The sequence below is a fragment of the Mastomys coucha genome, unplaced genomic scaffold (genome assembly GCF_008632895.1).
Source record: "Mastomys coucha isolate ucsf_1 unplaced genomic scaffold, UCSF_Mcou_1 pScaffold23, whole genome shotgun sequence".
NCBI lineage: Eukaryota > Metazoa > Chordata > Mammalia > Rodentia > Muridae > Mastomys > Mastomys coucha.
This window is the reverse complement of record NW_022196906.1, coordinates 21136087-21156019: the sequence shown is the minus strand read 5'-3', so window position 1 is coordinate 21156019 and position 19933 is coordinate 21136087. Positions and strand designations below refer to the sequence as shown.

The 19933-nt window shown below is 44.4% G+C and overlaps 2 protein-coding genes across 4 annotated transcripts in view; one reads left to right on the top strand and one right to left on the bottom strand.

Moving 5' to 3' along the window:
* Jam3 (junctional adhesion molecule 3) overlaps positions 1-7005 on the top strand; it is a 54975-nt gene extending 47970 nt beyond the window's left edge. For both annotated transcript variants that reach the window (XM_031343526.1, XM_031343525.1), the window contains exons 4-9: positions 2412-2564; positions 2988-3190; positions 4215-4314; positions 5434-5563; positions 5642-5696; positions 6007-7005. In XM_031343526.1, the coding sequence (XP_031199386.1) occupies positions 2412-2564; positions 2988-3190; positions 4215-4314; positions 5434-5563; positions 5642-5696; positions 6007-6042 (677 nt within the window). In that variant the 3' untranslated portion in view covers positions 6043-7005. The remainder of the gene's footprint in view (positions 1-2411; positions 2565-2987; positions 3191-4214; positions 4315-5433; positions 5564-5641; positions 5697-6006) is intronic.
* Positions 7006-9576: 2571 nt separating this feature from the next.
* Ncapd3 (non-SMC condensin II complex subunit D3) overlaps positions 9577-19933 on the bottom strand; it is a 63475-nt gene continuing 53118 nt past the window's right edge. For both annotated transcript variants that reach the window (XM_031345381.1, XM_031345382.1), the window contains exons 29-36: positions 19502-19612; positions 17882-18064; positions 17271-17434; positions 16902-17035; positions 16103-16180; positions 10547-10621; positions 10397-10457; positions 9577-10120 (exon numbers count right to left, since the gene is read on the bottom strand). In XM_031345381.1, the coding sequence (XP_031201241.1) occupies positions 10012-10120; positions 10397-10457; positions 10547-10621; positions 16103-16180; positions 16902-17035; positions 17271-17434; positions 17882-18064; positions 19502-19612 (915 nt within the window). In that variant the 3' untranslated portion in view covers positions 9577-10011. The remainder of the gene's footprint in view (positions 10121-10396; positions 10458-10546; positions 10622-16102; positions 16181-16901; positions 17036-17270; positions 17435-17881; positions 18065-19501; positions 19613-19933) is intronic.

Sequence of the window (19933 nt, the reverse complement as noted above, 5' to 3'; positions counted from 1 at the left end):
AAAAAAAAAAAAAAAAAAACAAAAAAAACAAAAAAAAACCCTAATGATTTTTTTGGGGGGGAGGCTGGGACTAGAGGGATGACCGAGTTGTTAAGAGTGTACTGTTGCAGAGGACTGGGCTCAGTTCTGCGTACCCACTCCAGCAGCCTGTAACTCCTGCTCCTCTCTAGTCTGCAGGAGCTGTGCTCACACCTGCACATACCCACACTCAGTGCATAGAATAACAAATAGTAAAGATAAATCTTTAAGAAAACTCTTATTTCCCTAGTGCTGGGGGTAGATTTGGGTGAGGTGGGCAGAGTGATGGACCACTGATCTGGTACGTATGAGGCCCTGAGTTATCACTCGCATTACCAACGACTTTCTCTTCATGGACATCAGAGGTTTTACTCTTACCCATAGGAATGGTTAGCATAAAGGACATGTACCACAAAGAAGCAGAAGGGCGGAAGCAGGATTGGTGCTGTGCCCAAGACACCTGATATACCTGCTACTCTTGCTGCCCCTGTTACTCCTATTATACTTGTTACTACTGTTATTCCTGGTATTCCTGTTATACCTGCTGCCCCTGTTACTCCTATTACACTTGTTACTACTGTTATTCCTGTCATTCCTATTCCACTTGTTACCCCTATTACACCTGCTACTCCTATTACACTTGTTACACCTGTTATCCTGTTCCCCTTAAGTGTAAAATTTGGCTTTTATACTCACATAGGAATGGACCACCACCCTGTCAATCCCAGAACCTTTCCGTAGCCAGAGAAGAAGCCCATGCTGTGAAGAGTTAGGGCCCTCCCCTCACTTCTCAACAGCCCTTATCTACATGCCTCTCAGGCTTTGCGTTTTCTGGAGATGTCATATAAGGGCTTCTTTCACTTAGCACAGGACTTTCTTGTTCCCTTCTCTGGCAGGGCCACTGTTCATGGTGTGGGCTCCTTGCTGCTTTCAGCAGGCATCAGGTGATGTGTACAGATGCTGCTTTTACACTGGCTACCGTCAGCATTCTGTACTCATCTCTGTGTGAAGACCAAGTATACAACTACTGGGCCACATGGTAGCTGCATGGGGAGTTTCTGAGATGACTTTTCAAAGTGGCGTCACCATTTTTTTTTTTTTTAAATTTTATGTGTGTCTTTTGCCTGCATATGTCTGAGCACTTCATCTGCATGCTGGGTGAACAGAGCTCAGAAGAGGGCATTGGCTCCTGTGGAGTTGAGGTTATGTATGGTTGTGAGCCACCATACAGTTGCTGGGAACCAAACCTGGATCCTCTGCAAAATTAGTAACTGTCCTTAACCACTGAGTGAGCCACTTGCCCAGTCCTGGCTTTCTCCATTTACACCCACACTTCAGTGCTTCTCCCATAGTCACACCTCCACTTGTGATCGGCCATCTGACCTTTATCTTAATAGTTTTAGAGGGTATAAGATATCAGAGTGGCTTCATCCCTTCCTGTGCAAAGTGGGCAGTGTAGATTTCCTTGGGAGAAACATCTCATCAACTGTTAGGCTGATTTAAAAACCGTGTGTATTTCCTTTGAGTTGTAGATTTATACATTGCAGAGGTGAATCCTTTTTCTGACATGGCTTGGAGAGTTTCTCTACCTGTGTACATAGATTGTTTTCTCAGCTGCTTATGCCCTTTAAAGCACAGCTGTTGTTAATTTGATGGAGTCTAGTATAACTCCAAATTTTTGTGCTTGTGTCTTTGTTGCCATATCTAAGGAACCATTACTGAAGGCAAGATCATGAAGATTATGCCTTCTGGAGAGGTGGCTCAGTGGTTAGAGTACTGGCTGCTCTTGTAGAGGACCTGGGTTTGATTCCACACACACCAGGTATATATCTGCTGTACAGACATACAGACAGGCAAAGCACTCATCCACATAAAGGAAATAAATCTAAAAACTTTGGCTAATGTTGCTCAGGCTGGCCTCAAGTTTACTGTGTTGCTTAGGCTAATCTCAAACTCAATTCCTATTAGCTTATAGTGTTGCAAATAAATGCCCAGCTCTTGTTCAACTCTTAGTGGATGTTAGTTGACTAGGGAGGGAGCCAGGGATCAGCTTTCTTTTTCATGTGGATAGCCACAATATCCTTTGTCGACTTTGTTTTTTAATGTTTATTTGGTTTTCCTTTAACTTTCTTTTAATTTTTCCTTTAACTAATTATCTCCTCCTGGGAATAATAAAAGAAATAAGGTTCCTGGCTTTATCTTAACTACCAGATGCTAGTTATGATGCTCAGGTTGCACATGGCGAGAAGTCAGTGGCCTGGTTCTCATAAAGAGCATGTCTTTCACACAGAGAGGGACAAGACAGATAGCACTTTCAGTCTTCTTGCTCTGCCATCAAGTCCAGCACCACACTGTCTTCCAGTGTCTAGTATCTTGTGTCTTCTTTTTTATAGGAGACCTGGCAGGTCGCACAGAGGTGTTTGGAAAAACTTCCCTGAGGATCTTGAATGTGACACGGTCGGATTCAGCTATCTATCGCTGTGAGGTTGTTGCTCTAAGTGACCGAAAAGAAGTTGATGAGATTACCATTGAGTTAATTGTGCAAGGTAGGCCCCATTAATGTGCAGCTTTTCCACTGGTCAGCCCTATGAGTCAGTCCTTAGCTCTAGAATGAGACTAGCTCATATTTTGATTTATTCCTCCAGAGCTGCGTTCTGGGGCTATCTGCAGTTTGGGAGGGGACCCAGTGAGGCTAAGTGGAGTTAGGTTGGGAAGATGAGAACTGCTGTGTTCCTCACCGGCCTTAGGGACCTGCCTTTGCAGCCTCCTTTTCAGCTTACTCCTGAAGGTGGAAGAACTGGAGACTGAGATTGGACACACAGGCAGGATTGAACTCAGAGAGTGAAGCAGGGTGCAGGCAGCAGGCAGTCAGTGGATGCTGGGGTCTTCAGAGCTGCTTTATTACACTAGGTTTTGGCATGATGGGCTTGTGCTGAGATTTCAAAGACCAACTCGTATTTTGCCTGCAGTGAAGCCAGTGACCCCTGTCTGCAGAGTTCCAGCAGCTGTGCCTGTCGGCAAGACGGCAACACTGCAGTGCCAAGAGAGCGAGGGCTATCCCCGGCCTCACTATAGCTGGTACCGCAACGATGTGCCACTACCTACAGATTCCAGAGCCAATCCTAGGTTCCAGAATTCCTCTTTCCACGTGAACTCAGAGACAGGCACTCTGGTAAGATCTCTTCCACGGGGAGGAAGTAGATGTGTCTGTTGGGGCCTTGTATGCCTGTAAGGAGAGCCAGAGGCTCCTTTTCAAGGCAGAGGCAAAACCTACAACATCAGAAGCACTGCAGGAAAGGTGGCTTTGTCTTTTCTATAAACACGTGTTAAGGAGTAAAACAAGATGGAAACCTGTATATCTGGATGAGACCAAGGGGTAGGAAAAAAAGTGGGTTCACAGATTAGAATCCTAGTTTGAATAATCAGTAGGACATATACATCATGTGAAGGAAATGTGCTTACTGGGCACATGTTTGATATTCAGACATTATCAACAGAATTGTGATTATAGTTCTTAAGTCCTTACATAGAGATACATACGTATGGATTAAACATTCTGAATTTGCTTCAGAATAACCTCCAGGTGCATGGTGGTGGTTGGCAGCACATGCCTTTAGTCCCAGCACTCAGGAGGCAGGCAGATTTCTGTGAGTTTGAGGTCATCTTGGTCTATAAAGTGAGTTTCAGGACAGCCAAGGCTACACAGAGAAACTTTGTCTCAAAAACAAACAAACAAAAAAACAGAAAAAAAAAATAACAGAGGTCACGTGGGAGAGAAAAGAAAATGAAACAGCATGGCTTGGCATGTGCAAAGGCCATACTGGCTTCAAGGCCCTTCAGCAGGGGCAGGAGTGGGGTGGGGTGGGGTGGGTGGTGGGGTGTCCTGGTTTGTGAAATACCCAACTGCATGGAGTGATCGGGTGACTTGTTCTAGGGTTTTGTATTTGTCTAAGGATCCCTTCAACTTCAGAGGGAAAATGCAGTGGGCTACTTCTGGCTGTTGCCTAGCTGTGCTCTCAGCATCCTGTGGGGAGTTCCTTGTTAAGCCCTGATGTGGGGAGGGAAAATGATGAGAGTAGCGCTGCTGCTGGTGAGCAGACTACTTTGTAGCTTCATCGGGGCCTCGGTGTCAGTCTTGATGTCTGTCACTCAGTTTGTCCTGTTGAGTGAAGTAATACTTGTCGTTTCTAAAACAGGTTTTCAATGCTGTCCACAAGGATGACTCTGGGCAGTACTACTGCATTGCTTCCAATGACGCAGGTGCAGCCAGGTGTGAGGGGCAGGACATGGAAGTCTGTGAGTCACTCGGAAAGATTACACTGAAGATGGAAATAAATTGAATATTTAAGTTGAACGTTGGCTCTGGAGCTGACAGGGGACTCATCAAATCTACTGGGAGCCTGATGGGAGTATAAAGAGCATGAGGTCTAAATGTGATCCTCAAACCAGCTTCCTGGGGACTTGGGTGTCAGTAACATGGTATCATAGAACTTGCACTAGGCGGAATTCATTTTTTTTTTTTTTGGTAACTGATTGAAGTTTCCAAAACAGTTGTGTAGGGAGCCCTGATGGGCCTCTGGGATTCTAGCCAGTTAGAGTAGCTATTTTTTCAGGAAACTCAAAAGCCTCATGCTTTTCTCCTGTGATGTCATTGTTAGGCAGCAGGCTCACTGGGAGATGCTGGAAGTGGATAGGGTGAGCTGAACCACTGGGGCCTTCCTCCATTCTCAGTTGTGGCCACCCCAGAGCATTGCTTCCCTAGCCTGATGGAGGACTGCTGCATACAGTGTGCAGGGGTCACCTGAACTTTCCACAAGTGTCCGTGTCCATGATGCATTCCAATACATGTCATCGATCCAGTTTGGGGAATTACTTTAGGGTGATTCACTGCCATAGGATGGTTTCCTGCATTCCTCAAGCGTCTTTATTTGCATAGAGGGGAAAAACCACTAGAGCCTCTGCCTGGAAGACTGCAGGGAGTTATACAAGGGCCAAGGACAGGCTGCAGCTGAAGTGGAAGGTCAAGCCATCGCCAGCATAGGCAGGCTGTATAAATTAGGAACGTTACTTTCCTTAGGACTCCTGGCTTGATGCTATATAAATGTAGCCATTTCTCCATGAGTAATATTTACAAGATTTTAAAGCCTCTTGTACACTGGTAAGCGTCTCTCAGTGGCTTTGAGTATAACTGTATTTGAACCAACCACATCCCAGAATGTTTTATGATATCAGGGGTTATGGTAGCCTGTATTTTCTTATCCAGAGAGATGTTAATTGGTCAGTTTCCTTTTCTGGATAGAGTAAGCATGAGTAGACCAAGGGCTAAATGGGTCAGTAGGGTTGGGAAGGTAAGCTAAGAGGGTCTAAGGTCTTTTAATGGACCACACTATCTCTGTGTACAAACTTTTTCTGCAGATGATCTGAACATTGCTGGGATTGTTGGGGGAGTCCTCGTCGTCCTTATTGTTCTTGCTCTGATTACGATGGGCATCTGCTGTGCGTACAGACGAGGCTGCCTCATCAGCAGTAAGCAAGATGGAGAAAGGTACGCCTGCCTCATCTAGGGTTCAGACTTGTATTGACAGTGTAGCTGCACTGCTGAGCTGTCTTCTTGTGTTCACAGTTCTAAGAGCCCAGGGAAACACGGTGGTGTTAACTACATCCGGACAAGTGAGGAGGTAAGAACAGAAACCCTAGTGGTCCAGCTGCAGCTACCAGAAAACTACCTAATGCTTGGAAACCCAGTGGCTCTCAGGGGCTGGGGATTACAGTGCACTCCCTGACCTTCTTGGCCCTCATGGTAACTCCTTCCTCACTAGCTCGAGTGCTAATAGATGTTATTGCGGAAGAACAAGGATTTAGTTCATCTCTGTTTTGCTCCTGGTTTCATTTTTACGGGACAAGATTAGCTTATATTTGATTTGACCAATGTATGTCAAAAACCACTCAACAAAGCCCCTGAGTTGATTCTTTGTGCTGCCTTTGCAGGGTGACTTCAGACACAAATCGTCCTTTGTTATCTGAAACTGTCGGCTGGGAGAGCACGTGGGAGTACCTCGATTGGAAACTGGTCACGGGCTGCTGTGAGCCCAGAGCACCCGAACAAAGCTAGACATGCAGAAGCTTTTTGTTTTGGCCAAAGTTGACGATTCCTTCCTTCCTCTTTAACAAGCCACAAGAATAAAAGAAATCCTCCTGAAGATGGACGTAGACACCATAGGCTGTTGTTAGCCTGATCTCTGTCTGGGGATTAGGGTGATCTTCAAGGCCTTTCTGGTCTCAGTTCTCCCAAGCAGGGCAATTTGGACTGTCTTTGCCCCAGGCTGTTTAGCTGCCAGGACACCACTGGCGGAGAGGCTGAGGCGCTGGGCTGCAGCAGCAGTGTTGCCTGATGCCTGTGACAGTGCCCCAAGAAGGTTCTCAGGCAGTGCCTTGCTCCCTGGACCCTGACCCACCATGTTGCCTCTGTTGATTGGCCAGTATTGTCATTTCCATCCTGGAGATCTGTTTGGAATCAGCATTTTATAAAAAACCCAAATCAGAAAGGTGAACTTGCTGGGAAGAGGGCTCTTACCCAGGGAACTCTCCTTCCCAAGAGTTGCCAGGAGTTAGGAGAACCTCTGTCTTAAGCTAAGTCGGAAATGGTACTGAAGTCTTCTTTTCTATTGGTTTTGCTTATTTTATAAAAATTTAACATTCTAAATTTTTGCTAAAGATGTATTTTGATTATTGAAAATTTCTATATAAACTGTAAATATATTGCCATACAGTGTTTCAAAACTTATTTTTTTAAGAGTTCAACAAGGTAGAAGGCTCGGGCTGCTAGTGTTCAATTGGAAAATACCAGTAATAAAGTCTTTTAAGGAATTTTCTTAAGGAAGCTGTCTGAATATTCCTTTGTTCATAAGAAGTTTTAGCATTTTTCATAAGAAAACTTACTCTGTCTGACCACTGTTGCTTAGGAAACCATTAAAGAATTCCAATCTAGTCATGTTTGTATCTTTTTTTAACCAAAGAAACTGGGAACTCCTGGGCTAGTTTTGAATGGCCTCATCCTGAAATCTTAAGATTTCCTACTCCCAAAGAGGCCCTGTGCAGTCCTAGTTGAATGGTCTCAGGGTTAGCTAAGTCAGTGCTCATGATTCCTAACTTGTGTGGGATGGACTGTCCACTTAACCCTGCACAGTCCTCACCTCAGCTCCGCACCTGATTAAAACGATCACTGGCGGGATTCTGGGCTGGTCTGAGGCAGGAAGCCGAGGAAAGCTGGTGGCCAGTGGTTCCTAGTCTTTGAGTACCTGTGACAGAACCCCAGTCTGCTTTAGATAGCTTATAAGACAAAGCCAGTGCACTTAACTGTAAAAATCATTTAAAGTATTTGTTTAGTTGGTAAGTGTATCTGAGGCCAAAGGCAAGTTTTAAACTGAACATTCAACCACAGTAATATTTAAAGGAAGATTCTTTGTTGTGATGAAAGAGTCCCATCACTGTAGGCCGTCTCCTCCATGACAAGCTGTTGTGTCCAGCACAGCTCTTTGAAGAATATCATAAAGTACAGCCAGGGGACAAAGCCCGATGGTGAGCAGAGTGGTGTCTGGCCAAAAGCAGTTTTCTAATTTTTATTGTAAACCTTTTTATCTGTCTGAGACACTGCTCATTTTATGGGACATTAGAAACACTGTTGCAAGCCTTTGTTCTTCAAGAACAGATGCTCTAGGTTTCAAACACTTTACCATGCTATGAAGTGGTAGAAGCCAGGAGCATCTAAAGGAGCCTGATTTTACCTTGCATCTACAGGGTGGTCTTTAGAGACATTAGACACTTTGCCATCTTAACTTCTTTTTTTCAATTTCTCTTCCTTTTTTCATCGAGGCACACTTGTTTAAAGTTATGTTGAAGGCTATATGCTAAGATTTTAGCAGGAACAGCCCAGCAGTGTCTCTGTGCCTGCTCAGGGGTGCCTGGTCTCTCTTGCCTTTGCATCTTGGATATTGTCCCTCCTCTACCTTCTCGGGAGAAGAGGATAGCTGCCACTCTAGCAGGGTGGAGTGTGGTAGTAGGATAAGACACTGGCCTTCAGTGGCTGTCACAGCAACAGGGTAGCCATGTTGTCCCCTCTTTTACTCCTCTATGTCCTAAAGCTTTCTTTCATAGTACCATGAGAACTAAGTTTGACAAAGCAACACGTTAGCTTGGAAGGCAGTGCTCTGTGACTGTATAGACATGAACAGAAAGCACTCTGTACAATGTGAGTGTGACTGAAGAAACTCAAAAGAGGCTGGTGCTGGCTACTGCTGCTGAAGTTCTTCATAGGTGTTACAGACTTGTACTAACACACTTACAATTTGGTTATTTGTAACAAAACAAAACAAAACAAAACAAAACAAAAGCCCTACCTCACTCATTTATAAAAACTTAAAAAACAGGCTTGGAGAGATGGCTCAGCGGTTAAAAGCACTGACTGTTCTTCCAGAGGTCCTGAGTTCAAATCCCAGCAACCACATGGTGGCTCACAACCATCCATAATAAGATCCGACACCCTCTTTTGGTGTGTCTGAAGACAGCTACAGTGTACTTAAATATAATAAATAAATCTTTTAAAAAAAACTTAAAAAACAAAACAAAATGAAAGCATTTTCTTTCTACTAGATTTGAGTATGTGCGTAAGGAACTTCTTAGCGTTTGGTTATGCACAGACTCCTTCATGCTGAGGAAATCAGCACCTGTACTGCAGCCAGGGTTGTTCACTCAGGAGCCACCAACTATCAGAGCTTCTTTATGACAGGGTAGAGGGACCCATAGTGGAGGGCTTGCCTAGGCCTGCATGGTCCTGGGTTGACATGGGGTAGGAGGAGGGTATGGTGGAGCAAGCCTGTTGTACCTGTTACTTGGAAGGAAGGCTGAGACAAGAAAAGGACCGGCTGAGTCCAATTCAACCTGCTGAGCAATACCTGAGGTGCTTGTCTCCAAAAAGGCAGAGCATTCAATCCCAACATCCAGGTTCCTGAGACAGTACCTATACAGGAGTCATGCCCAGTGCTGCAGCAGTCCCCAGGAGTCTCACATATCAGTACCACTGCTCTAAGGGTCAAGAAGCCGTTCCATCATAAGCAGGCTTTACCCACCTAATGTACTAATGGGGGTGGCTGTTGGGACACGAGAGAGACAAAGTTTCTAGATGGGAACAAAGGCAGGTGGGCAGATAAACTAAACCCTAATGGGAAAGATTTGATCTTAAATACTTAATGCAATGTTAAGAAGACCATCAATAAAGCCTTGCTCCAAAGCCAGAAAAATTATAATAAATGATAGGTTATATTTATATTTGACATTTATTACTTTGTTTTAGAAAGACTGTACACCTCTTTTAATAAAAATTTGTAATTATGGGCTGGAGAGATGGGTCAGCAGTTAAGAGCACTGACTGCTCTTCCAGAGGTCCTGAGTTCAATTCCCAGCAACCACATGGTGGCTTACAACCATCATAATGGGGATCCGATGCCCTCTTCTGGTGTGTCTGAAGACAGCGACAGTGTACTCACATACATGAAATAAATAAATCTTTAAAAAAATGTAATTATAAATAATAGAAAAATATTTCAAAATTTTGCCATTAGCTAAGGGGATATATATCTATTATATTGAATTAACACAAGCTATAGACAGAAGAAAGCTGGCTTCTAAAATTGTGTTCCTTAAAAGACCAGATTGTAACTTAACACAGAAGGTTTGATATTCAAATAGAGTATCACAGTATTAAATAGCTTAATGTTATTGTGAGAAAGTCTAAATACATCATTTCTCTTATTTACAAATCTCAACTATAAAATAAAGAGATATACGGAAGGTTGGTTAGCCAAACACAAGCTGCACAAAGACCAGTTGATGTCTCAGACAGGAGTTGGCAGTGCTTAGGGAAGTCTCTCCCATGTGGGTGCAGCCCACACTGCCCTTTCCCCTTCCATACAGGAAATGCAAACATTCCCACAGGTCTCAGTTGGCTGTCTTCAGGGGGGTCTTACGAAGGGACCTCCGGCTGGATCTTGGGTTGCTTTGGTTCCTGGCTGGAGACTTCACATTCCACTGTGGAGACTGTGGAGGCCTGGAGAAGGAAATCATGCAGTCAACAGCTCAAGGAAAAAGCTCAACCAGAAAGCCCACCCCCAAACTTACCTTATTATTTTTTTTTTTTTAAGATTTATTTACTATATGTAAGTACACTGTAGCTGTCTTCAGACACACCAGAAGAGGGAGTCAGATCTTGTTATGAATGGTCGTGAGCCACCATGTGGTTGCTGGGAATTGAACTCAGGACCTTCGGAAGAGCAGTCAGTGCTCTTAACCGCTGAGCCATCTCTCCAGCCCCAACCAAACTTACCTTTTATCAAGCAGCGATAAACATAAAATGTCACTTCCTTGTTCCTGGGCCTCGAGTTTCTCTGAAAAGGAGTCAAACATAAAAAATCTTTGTTTTCTCAGAGTTTCAGAGGCAGTAGTTGTGCTGACCAGAAGAAAACCCAGAACTTACCTTTGGTAAAAAACGAAGTTGCTGGTGTCCCTATGTCACTGACCCTTGTTCCAAATGTGACTTCACTGATGGAATCTGGGGAAAGGGAGAACAGTGGTAAGGAAACTCCTGTAACACACAGACATCAAATGCAGGGACCTATGTGAGCTTGCCATGGGTTCTCCCTGGTCTTCACTGCTATCCCCTAGGTTACTCACAAAGATGGCTATTCATCAAAAGCTTCATTTGTTTACCTCAGGACTTTACACAAGCTGAAACACTGACTCTCTTCCAACCAGGGCCCTTCAAAGCTTGCACTGCAGCTTGTTTTCAGACTTGTAGCATCTTCTCCCAGCTTGCCTCGACCTTCTGTGACTGCCTACATGGCGGAGATCTACATTTCCTAGTACTTCTCACCTAAAAGCAGCACACCTACTACATCTTGGTACTTACGCCCCTTGTTTCTTCCTTGTCCAAGGATTGATATGTGGTTCTCTAAGGCTTTAACTGGCTAGAACCTTGGGCTACATTCCATCTTACATGGAAGCAGTAACCACCCTGTCCCTCCCTGGTGCCGCTCAAGTACCATTTCTTCCTTGTCTCCATCCTTGCTCACTGTAAGTATCTTAGTCCTCTCAGCTCTTACTCTTGACTTTTCGTGCTATGTCCTGGTCTTTAAGGCCCAGCCAAATCCATTGAAGTACATTGGGACTGTGCTCTGGATCTTTCACCAGCAGACATTCAGGTCATTTACGGTCAGTTTATACAAGATGCAAACTATTTTAACACAGTATCCGATACAAGGTAAATGCCAAGGAAATAATTTATTAGCTATAATCCCTTATGTCATGACTGGAGTCATGCTGACTAAAAGAACAAGTAACTAGTGTCTTGGTTAGGTACCTTGAGGCTCTGTCCATCAAGGAGATCCTAAAATCTATCACTTTGAGCTAGCCCAAGCCATCTCTATAAACTCAAGAGATTTCACAAACATTGTGTAATCCACTTGTGTCCACCAGGCATATGGCTGACCCTTCTTCAGCAGCCCTCACCTGTCACACCTATGTGCTCATTCAATTGCTTTGTCACCTCTACCTGCCCCATCCCAGAATCCTACAGCTATAGCCTTGGTGTCGTGTGTACCAGCCTAGGCTGTTAAAAACTCCACACGGGAGCAGAGCCTGGGTTCATGAGGTTGGCTCCAGAGCCCATATTTCCTACACTGTCCTCATGAGGAGCACACAGCGACCTGTTATGGATGGAAACATGCTAACCTCACTGCAGAGCTGCACCACAGCAGCGACTAAGGCTCTGTTAACACATTGGCAGACAATTCCATCTTTTGCGGCTACCATCAAGCAACGCGTGGCTGTTTGTTTCTATCACTGGTGTAGGAATCTTCCCCCTCATATGCACATTGACTCTCCCAGCTGCAAGCCTGTAAGCATCCTGGGAGGTTCTCACAGTTCTAGTGGACTCTGCTCAGAATCAAAGGCAGAATGAATAATCAGGAAAATAATTTTATTCACATTAGCCGAAAACAAAAACTAGGAATATTTAATGGGAGGCTGGGGAGCACCTACCAGGAGGCTGGGGGAATGATTGCTATAAAATACTGAAGGAAAAAAATGTCAGATAAAGACTTCCTGTGTGGGATGAAGAGATGGCTGGCTCATCTAATTAAGGGTTAGACTCATGGCCAAAAAGATAGGACTTCCCATATTTATGGATCACTAGAATTCACGTTATGAAAATGGATGGATCACTGAAATAAATACAGATTCAGTGACTCTTTACCAAAACCCCATTGATATTTGCAGAAACACACAAAAGATTCTAAGATTCATATGGAAGAAGAAAAGACTCCCAAGCTGCCAAAGTAATGGCGAGGAGAGCACAAGGCTGGAGTTTCAGCAGTACCTGATTTCAGTTACCCTACACAGACCTACGTGCAGAGGCAGGGCTGCGGCTCAACTGAGCAGAGGACCCAACATCAACCTGGACAGCTGGAGCCACAGTCTTCAACAAGGAGGCGGCTCGAGACAACAGGCTCTGCCTGTAGAACAACAGTAAACTAAGATCCTCTGCAAACAGAGCAAAGCCCTCCATGTGAGACTCTGAAACTGCTGGAGGAGACGCTGGGGGTGGCAGGATTTCAAGGCACAACATAAGCAATGATGTTCTGAATAGGATTCCAGGAACACAAGAAATAGGGAGGAATGGGACTGAATGAAACCACAAAGTTCTACCCAGGAAAGCAAACCACAGAGTGAAGAGATGAGGCAGGCCGCAATCTGTGTCAGGTGTTCCTCTGATGATGTTAATATCCACAGCATATAAAGAACTAAACACCAATGGACAAAACCCAGTGGATAAATGGGCACATTAACTGAATAAGTTCTCAATGTACACATGGCCAACATATACATGGAAGAAATGTGCTCAGCCATCAGGGAAATGGGAATGAAAACTGAGAGGGGACCAGGTATCCGCCTCGTCAGAAGGGACAGCTCCCATCAAGCAATGGGTAACCATGATCATGCTGACGCATCACCGCATGCTCTGAGCATTTTCCCAGGAAGCAGAGAATGGGCTCCTTCTTTAAGCATTCCTTCCTGGCTCAAAATATAGATGGGCAGAAGTTGCATCAACAGCCAGAGAAAGAACAAGTAGTGTCACGACCCAGTGACACCCGAGTTTGATTTTCCATCAAAGCCAAGTCCTTACATGCAAATTAAAGCAGCATTAGTGCACCATGCCAGATTTCACTGCTAAGCAACACATGCTGCCAGGAAACCAACTAAGGATTGAGATAGGAGACTCATGGGATACGCAAAGCTGAAATGAGGTACATGTGTTCTGCTTCTACAGCATATGGTACCTAACTGCCAAAATAGAAGTACTTGGTTATCCTGAGCCAGAACACTTGTCATAAAAACCTCTCTGAAAGAGGAGGACAATTTTACATATCTAATGTCATACCTGCTGGTATCCAATAAGCCAACCTTACTGTCTTACTGCCAAAACTGCCATGATCCAGTTATCTAAGGCAATGTAGGGTGAGAATTCTGTTCATTTGTGATCTGCCTTAAAGAGGGTCCTGCATGACAGTTAGTTATAGACCTCTTAAATGTTGTTAAGACACCAAAGCACCATAAGTTAACAAAATGGTACGTAGCCAGAGTCCATGTGGTACAGTGGGAAAGCATGTGGGCTCAAGGCATGAGCACAGCTGCAGAGTGGAGGCTCTGTTCTCATCTCAGTCACAGGAACCAACCTGACAGAGAAGCCTAGAGAGCACAGAGGCCGCAAACTGGTGTTTCTGAACAGGTCTCTAGGACATGTATCCAGGTGCTCTGTCACCAGCCTCATGAAGACAAGGGTAAAACAGCTTGCGAAAACCATCGAGGACAGAAAGAACGAAGCCTCAGGTGTGGGGTGCAATGCCAAAAGGTCTGGGGCCTTTCAGCATGAAGATGCAAGGAAAGGGGCATTCAGAGAACAAGGGCCTCAGCCAAGGAAGAGTGGTTTGACATAGGCACACATTGCCCTGCACAGCTGGGGCAGGGAAGGAGGGCACATTCTCTAGGTAGGTGCTCAACTCCAGAGTATGCACGTCAGTCAGCAGTGGTCTCAATAGTACAAGCTGAACAACAATGCCAATCATAAAAGATGGAAATCAGAAATGGCCTAAAATCTGAATTATTTTCAGTGCAATAATTTGACATCAAGTCAAAGTGGAGAATTCTATACTGACCTCACATGATGGTGACAGTTAAAACACAGGTATACTGTATCTACTGTCTAAAATACTCCAGGCTATTCGTTTGGGAGTACTTATATAGTGTGTTGATTTAATGCTGCTTGTATTCTAATGCTAATTTAGGGCCCCCTAAGACTGATATCCCAGGGAGAAAAGAGAATCCACTGAGTAATCCTGCCCCCAGTTAATTTGATTGGTGAATAAAGATGCCAACAGCCAATACCTGGGCAGAAGAAAAATTGATGGGGTTGAGTTTTGGCAGGCTTAGAGGAAAGAACAGGAGGGAGAAGAAGGAAGGAGCAGGCATGGAAGAAGAACTTGCAGGAGGGAGAGAGAGAGACATCACGGGGTAGGAGTAAAGAAGATGTGTCCCCAGATGTAGAGGCTCACAGCCATCCATCGAACTGAGTGCAGGGTCCCCAGTGAAGGAGTTAGAGAAAGGACCAATGGAGCTGAGGGGTTTGTAGCCCCTTAGGACGAACAACAACATGAACTAACTAGTACCCTCAGAGCTCCCAGGGTCTCAACCACCAACCAAGGACTGCACATAGAGGGGTCTGATTGTTCAAGCAGCATGTGTATGGTAGAGGATTGCAAATTCAATCATCAATAGGAGGAGAGGAGCTCGGCCCTGTGAAGGTTCTGTGCCCCAGTGTAGGGGAATGCCAGGGCCAGAAAGTGGGAGAGGGCGGGGTGGCAGGCATGGGGAGGGGGGAGGCAACAGGGGTTTGTTTTTGTTTGTTTTTTGGAGGGGAAACTGGGAATGGAGAAATTCACATGTTAATAAAGAAAATATCTAAAAATAAAATAAAATAAAATAAAATAAAAAAAAAAAAAAGAAGATGTGTCCCTGTGGGCTGGCCAATTGGAGCTAAGAGCAGCCCATATGGAATGATGAAACATACAAAATGATTATTCAGGGTTATCATTAGGAAGGCAGATTCTAACAGTATGGAGGGTAGGCAGCTGCCTAGCTACTATGCTGCCTAAGGCATATTTAAAAATATAAAGGCTGTGTGTGTCTGTCTTTCATGCGGGAACATAAATGGTCTAAGGTGGGTAAAACCCCACACTGGGATTTTTTAGTAATCTTACTCCATACATGAGACATAAATGAATTTTCTGTTTAATCTTAGGTCCCATGACAAAGATATCTCATTAAATATGTGCAAATATTCAGAAAAAATCTAAAGATATCTGAAATTTGAACACTTCTGGTGCCAAACATAAGGATCTTCTACCTGAACAGTAATTTTCTCACAGTAAGAACTTTTATTAGGTTAGGGAGAAGAGGCTAACTGCTCTAACTTAGAACATTAGGAACAAACACCAAATAAGGAGGAGACACGCAGAATCTTGGCATAGCTGGAGTATGATCTTCAAAACATAACTGACCCTGCAGTCTTGGTGTGTCACCAGGGTAGAACCCTAGGCCACATAAGATAAATGTAGGGCCAAACCCTGACCACAACTTAGGATGAAACAGACTAGTACCTCCCAATATACCTAGAGCAGCAGAGGGCTACCTCCACAATGTCACTCTTGGGCTATGACCTGACCTATCTGTCCTTCAGTTCACAGTGGTCAAACATGGACTGAGTTAATGCATGCACAACACTGGGACGAGTGCTTCACATTCAATACATTTTCTATCAACTACTGACAATCACCGTAGCCCGGTGAGCATCAGCAGCCAAGGGTAAGGATTATTTTACAAGGAGGTTACTATTTTATAGAGAAGGTGTGCCACCAGTGTTACTGTGTACGCAGCTGTAGGGAAGGAGTGGAAAAACTAGCCTATTCCAGTCACTTACTCTCTGGGGTGCTGATTGCCCGTTTAGTTACGTGGTTGACAGCTCTATTAGACTCTCGCTCCAAGCTTAAGGAAGATGCTAGGAAAAAACAGAAGAGTCTGTCAGTATAAAAGCCCAAAGCAACATCATACAGAGAACAACCACAAAACCCAGTCCATGTTGAAAAGTTAAAATTCCCAATATTTCAAGTGACATTCAGACAGGCCACAGAAACTAAGAAAGCAATGTAAATAAACATTAAAGTTCTCAGGCAATGTCCATATTCATAGCATTTAGGGAAGTGGAAAGTAAACCCATGTTAAATTTATGTTTTTGACAGTTTGGCAATATAAAGTGTGTGTGTGTCTGTTTTATTTAATTTAAATCCAGTTTAAGGTTTTCAAATACTTTGGCCTTTGCCGCTGGAAATAATTTCCCATGCAAGGCTATACTTACAAGGTTGTTTTACTGTGTTATTTACATAAAAAAGTATCAATGCTTTCACGAATAGGGTAGTAACAGAAGTCTCAGTACTTCCAATTTATGGTGGAACGCTATAAAGCCACTGGGACAAGAGTTCTGAAAATCTCAAGAAGGAGTTTTCACTGCACGTCTCACAGGCGTGTGTAAGCAGAGTGCTGACTTTTACCGTACCATTCCCTAAACCCCTTAGCACAGGAAATTTATTTTCTCAGCCTTAATCCAAAATCTCCAATTAATGCTATTAAGGACAATAGAAAACATTTAAAAAGGAATGAGGCATAGACTCACTTTTGAAATGTACATGTTTAATACGCCTGATATCAACCATAAGGCTTACCATGGCTTGGGGGACTTTTTGGGCTTCTAGTCTCCAAATTGAAAGGCAAGGCTCCTAAACTGCGTGTCCTGCTCTTAGACGCAACAGCTTTCTTGACTGAATTCAGGATGGCGATGGTACTCAGAGACATGGGCCTATGGAGACAAGATGTCAGACGCTGACTCCAAGTCAGACCACCATGGGGGCATCAGTTCCTACAACGTCTCTTCTGATGTACTGCTCAACCACCCTGTTCCCAGCCTCTCAGGGAAGCATGTGGTGTGAGGGGTTAGTACAAATGGTGATGAGGCAGTTCTGGCCTGGTGGGAACTAAGAGACGCCGATGAGAATGCCACAATCGGGCTCCTGCTGGCTCAGTGGGCTCCCTACCTGGTACTGGACATTATCTTCAGAGGTCCATTTTCGGATATGGGAGGCAAAGTTGGTGTGTAGCTGGACCCAGGTGCGGAAGGCCGGCTCTGGGCTAGAGGCACGTTAGCATTCTCCTGGCCAGCAGCAGCAGCAGCAGGTACAACTTGTAAGTCTGGAGCAACCTATCACAAGAGTGAACAAGAATATCATCGTTTGCTATAAGAAGTGCATAGGTAATCCACCTTAAACCTATGCACAGGGACAGCTACAACATTCTCTTTAAAACAAAGCTGTTGGCAAACTGCCATACACAAATGTCAGGGCAGGCTTGTCTCTCTAATTTTTTAATATAGAATATCTACACGGATTCCTCACCTAGAATGTGAGCCTATGGCTATACTCAGAAATGCCCTTGCAAGACAATAAGCTCTACGGGCAGAAACAATACATAAGAAGACATGAAGAGATGTAAGAGGAGGGGCTACAGAAATCAAACATCACAGGTGCTGTGCTCTGCCAGTGTACCTAAACTTACGCATTCTGATGATTCACACAACTTTCCAGGCAAAGTTCCCTCACAGGGTCTCGGGAAAGAGAACCACTGAGCTACTGGTGTGTCTATCACCTACCTGAGTGGAGGGTACTCTGTCACTGTCTTCAGGCACTTTGGTCACATTAGCATGTTCTGTCAGAGCTTGTTCCTGGGCTAGCTGCTCATTGTACTTCTTTATGTCATACTCAAGTTCAGATGCCAGCTGTTTGTCAACTGCAAAGAAATCTTTGATTTCATCCCGGTAATCCTGCATTACTTCCTGAAACAGATCCAGAAGCATCCTTTAGTGCCCTTTCCATAAAAAGTGAGGCCTTACTCGTATGGTGCACACCTGCAACTCCAGAACGAGAGCCGGAGACTGAAGGGCAGGAGTTCCAGACCAGTCACATGGCAGACTTTTTTTTGACAGGGTTATTCTGTGTAGCCCTGGCTGCCTTGGAACTTACTGCATAGATCAGCCAGGCCTCAAACTCAGAGATCTGCCTGCAGATTACTCAGTACAACAGCTTTTTCCTGAGGAGACACTGACCACAGAAGCAGGTGACCATGATTATTAGTTTTAGCTAACAGCGGTGGTCTCTTGGAAAGTTTCCTGTCTATCTGCCATGATCTTGATGGGAGAGGACCCTGTAGAGGTCACAGGGGTTGTACAGCCTGAAAGCTTCTCGTGCCTACAGCAACTTTATCCATGGGTGCCCGGGAGGGAGGAAGGTAGGTATGTCACAAAAAACCAAACCAAACCAAACCAAACCAAACCAAACTAAACCAAACCAAACCAAGCCAAGCCAAGCCAAGCCAAGCCAATCCAAACCAAATTCTTATATTCTTTGTAAAGTGAGCTCAGCTCTTCCATTTGATCTTCCCTAGGATGCAAAACTATTTGAAAAATTATATTTAGGATAATTTTGCTACAGCCCTTTAAGGAACTTTTCCAGATTTTCAAAAAACCATTTTAGGTCAGAGGAAAACTTACTGGTGTCAAGCCTCCCCTGTTAGCATGTGGGTTCTGGCAAGCACCTTTATCTGCATAGCTATCTTGCTAGCATCAAGATTTTTTCTTTTTTCTTTTTTTGGAAGCAAAACAAATGTGAACAAAGAAAAGGCTGCCAAGTTAAAGGAGAAACTGTGCCATTTCTGTCTGAATGCCTTTTGTCAGAAGCCTGAGGCTTTGCTCAGAGCTGGATTCTAAGCAGACACATCCCAGCTTTGCTGGGGCAGCTTCTCATGGTTCTCTGCTTTACAGACAAGTCAGGAACAGGAGCTGGCTCAAGATAATGCCTTATCCCTGTGTGCATGATATTGCCACCGGGCTGTGACTTCCCGCCTCAAATCAAACACCCAACATTAAATGTGACGATCAATTTCCACCTCATCCTTACAGGATCAACTAGGACAATGTCTTGTCCTCAGCTTTATTTGAGAAAATCTTTAGATTGGAACATATTCCCAAGGAAGGTTCAAGACATGAATGTATGCTTTAAAACTTCAGTGGCCTGAGAAACAGACAGCGACCTCAGTGTGCCTTCTGGCCACACCCTTCAGTACCTCAGTATCCTCAGCAGCCTGCTAGGTACATTTCTACAGACTAGGTTTCCTAGCATTCTGAGTTCTTGTCTTTCACTGTCTACACGGAGCAACTGAACCTGGGGTAGTGGGGCTTGGGAGGAAAACCCCACAGGGTGAGCTCCTCATTTACCCTGAGGTAGTTCATGAGTTCCCGCAAGGCAGGGATCTTATTTTTCTCCAGAACAGTCTTCAGGGAGATGATGATTGGAATAATATTCTCTATGAAATTCCTCTTTTGAACCTGCAGGAACACACAAAAGCATGCTTTAGATGCACACATATCTGAAGAATAGTTTTTCCTTGATCTACTTCTTTAAGTACACCAAATCTAGCAGCTACAGAAGCCCATCTGCCATTTCACTGGGATACTGGGAATGAAGAGCTTGCAGGACTTGTCATCAGACTGCAAGCACCACAGCACACACAGGCCTGCACAGCAGAATACATATTAACACCACTTCTGTGTTCTACATTAGAAAAAAGAGTAAGAAATACACTGAAGAACTTGACAAAAAGCTTTAATCTCCACACAACCCTGATGGACCCTCGGCTCTGATCCACT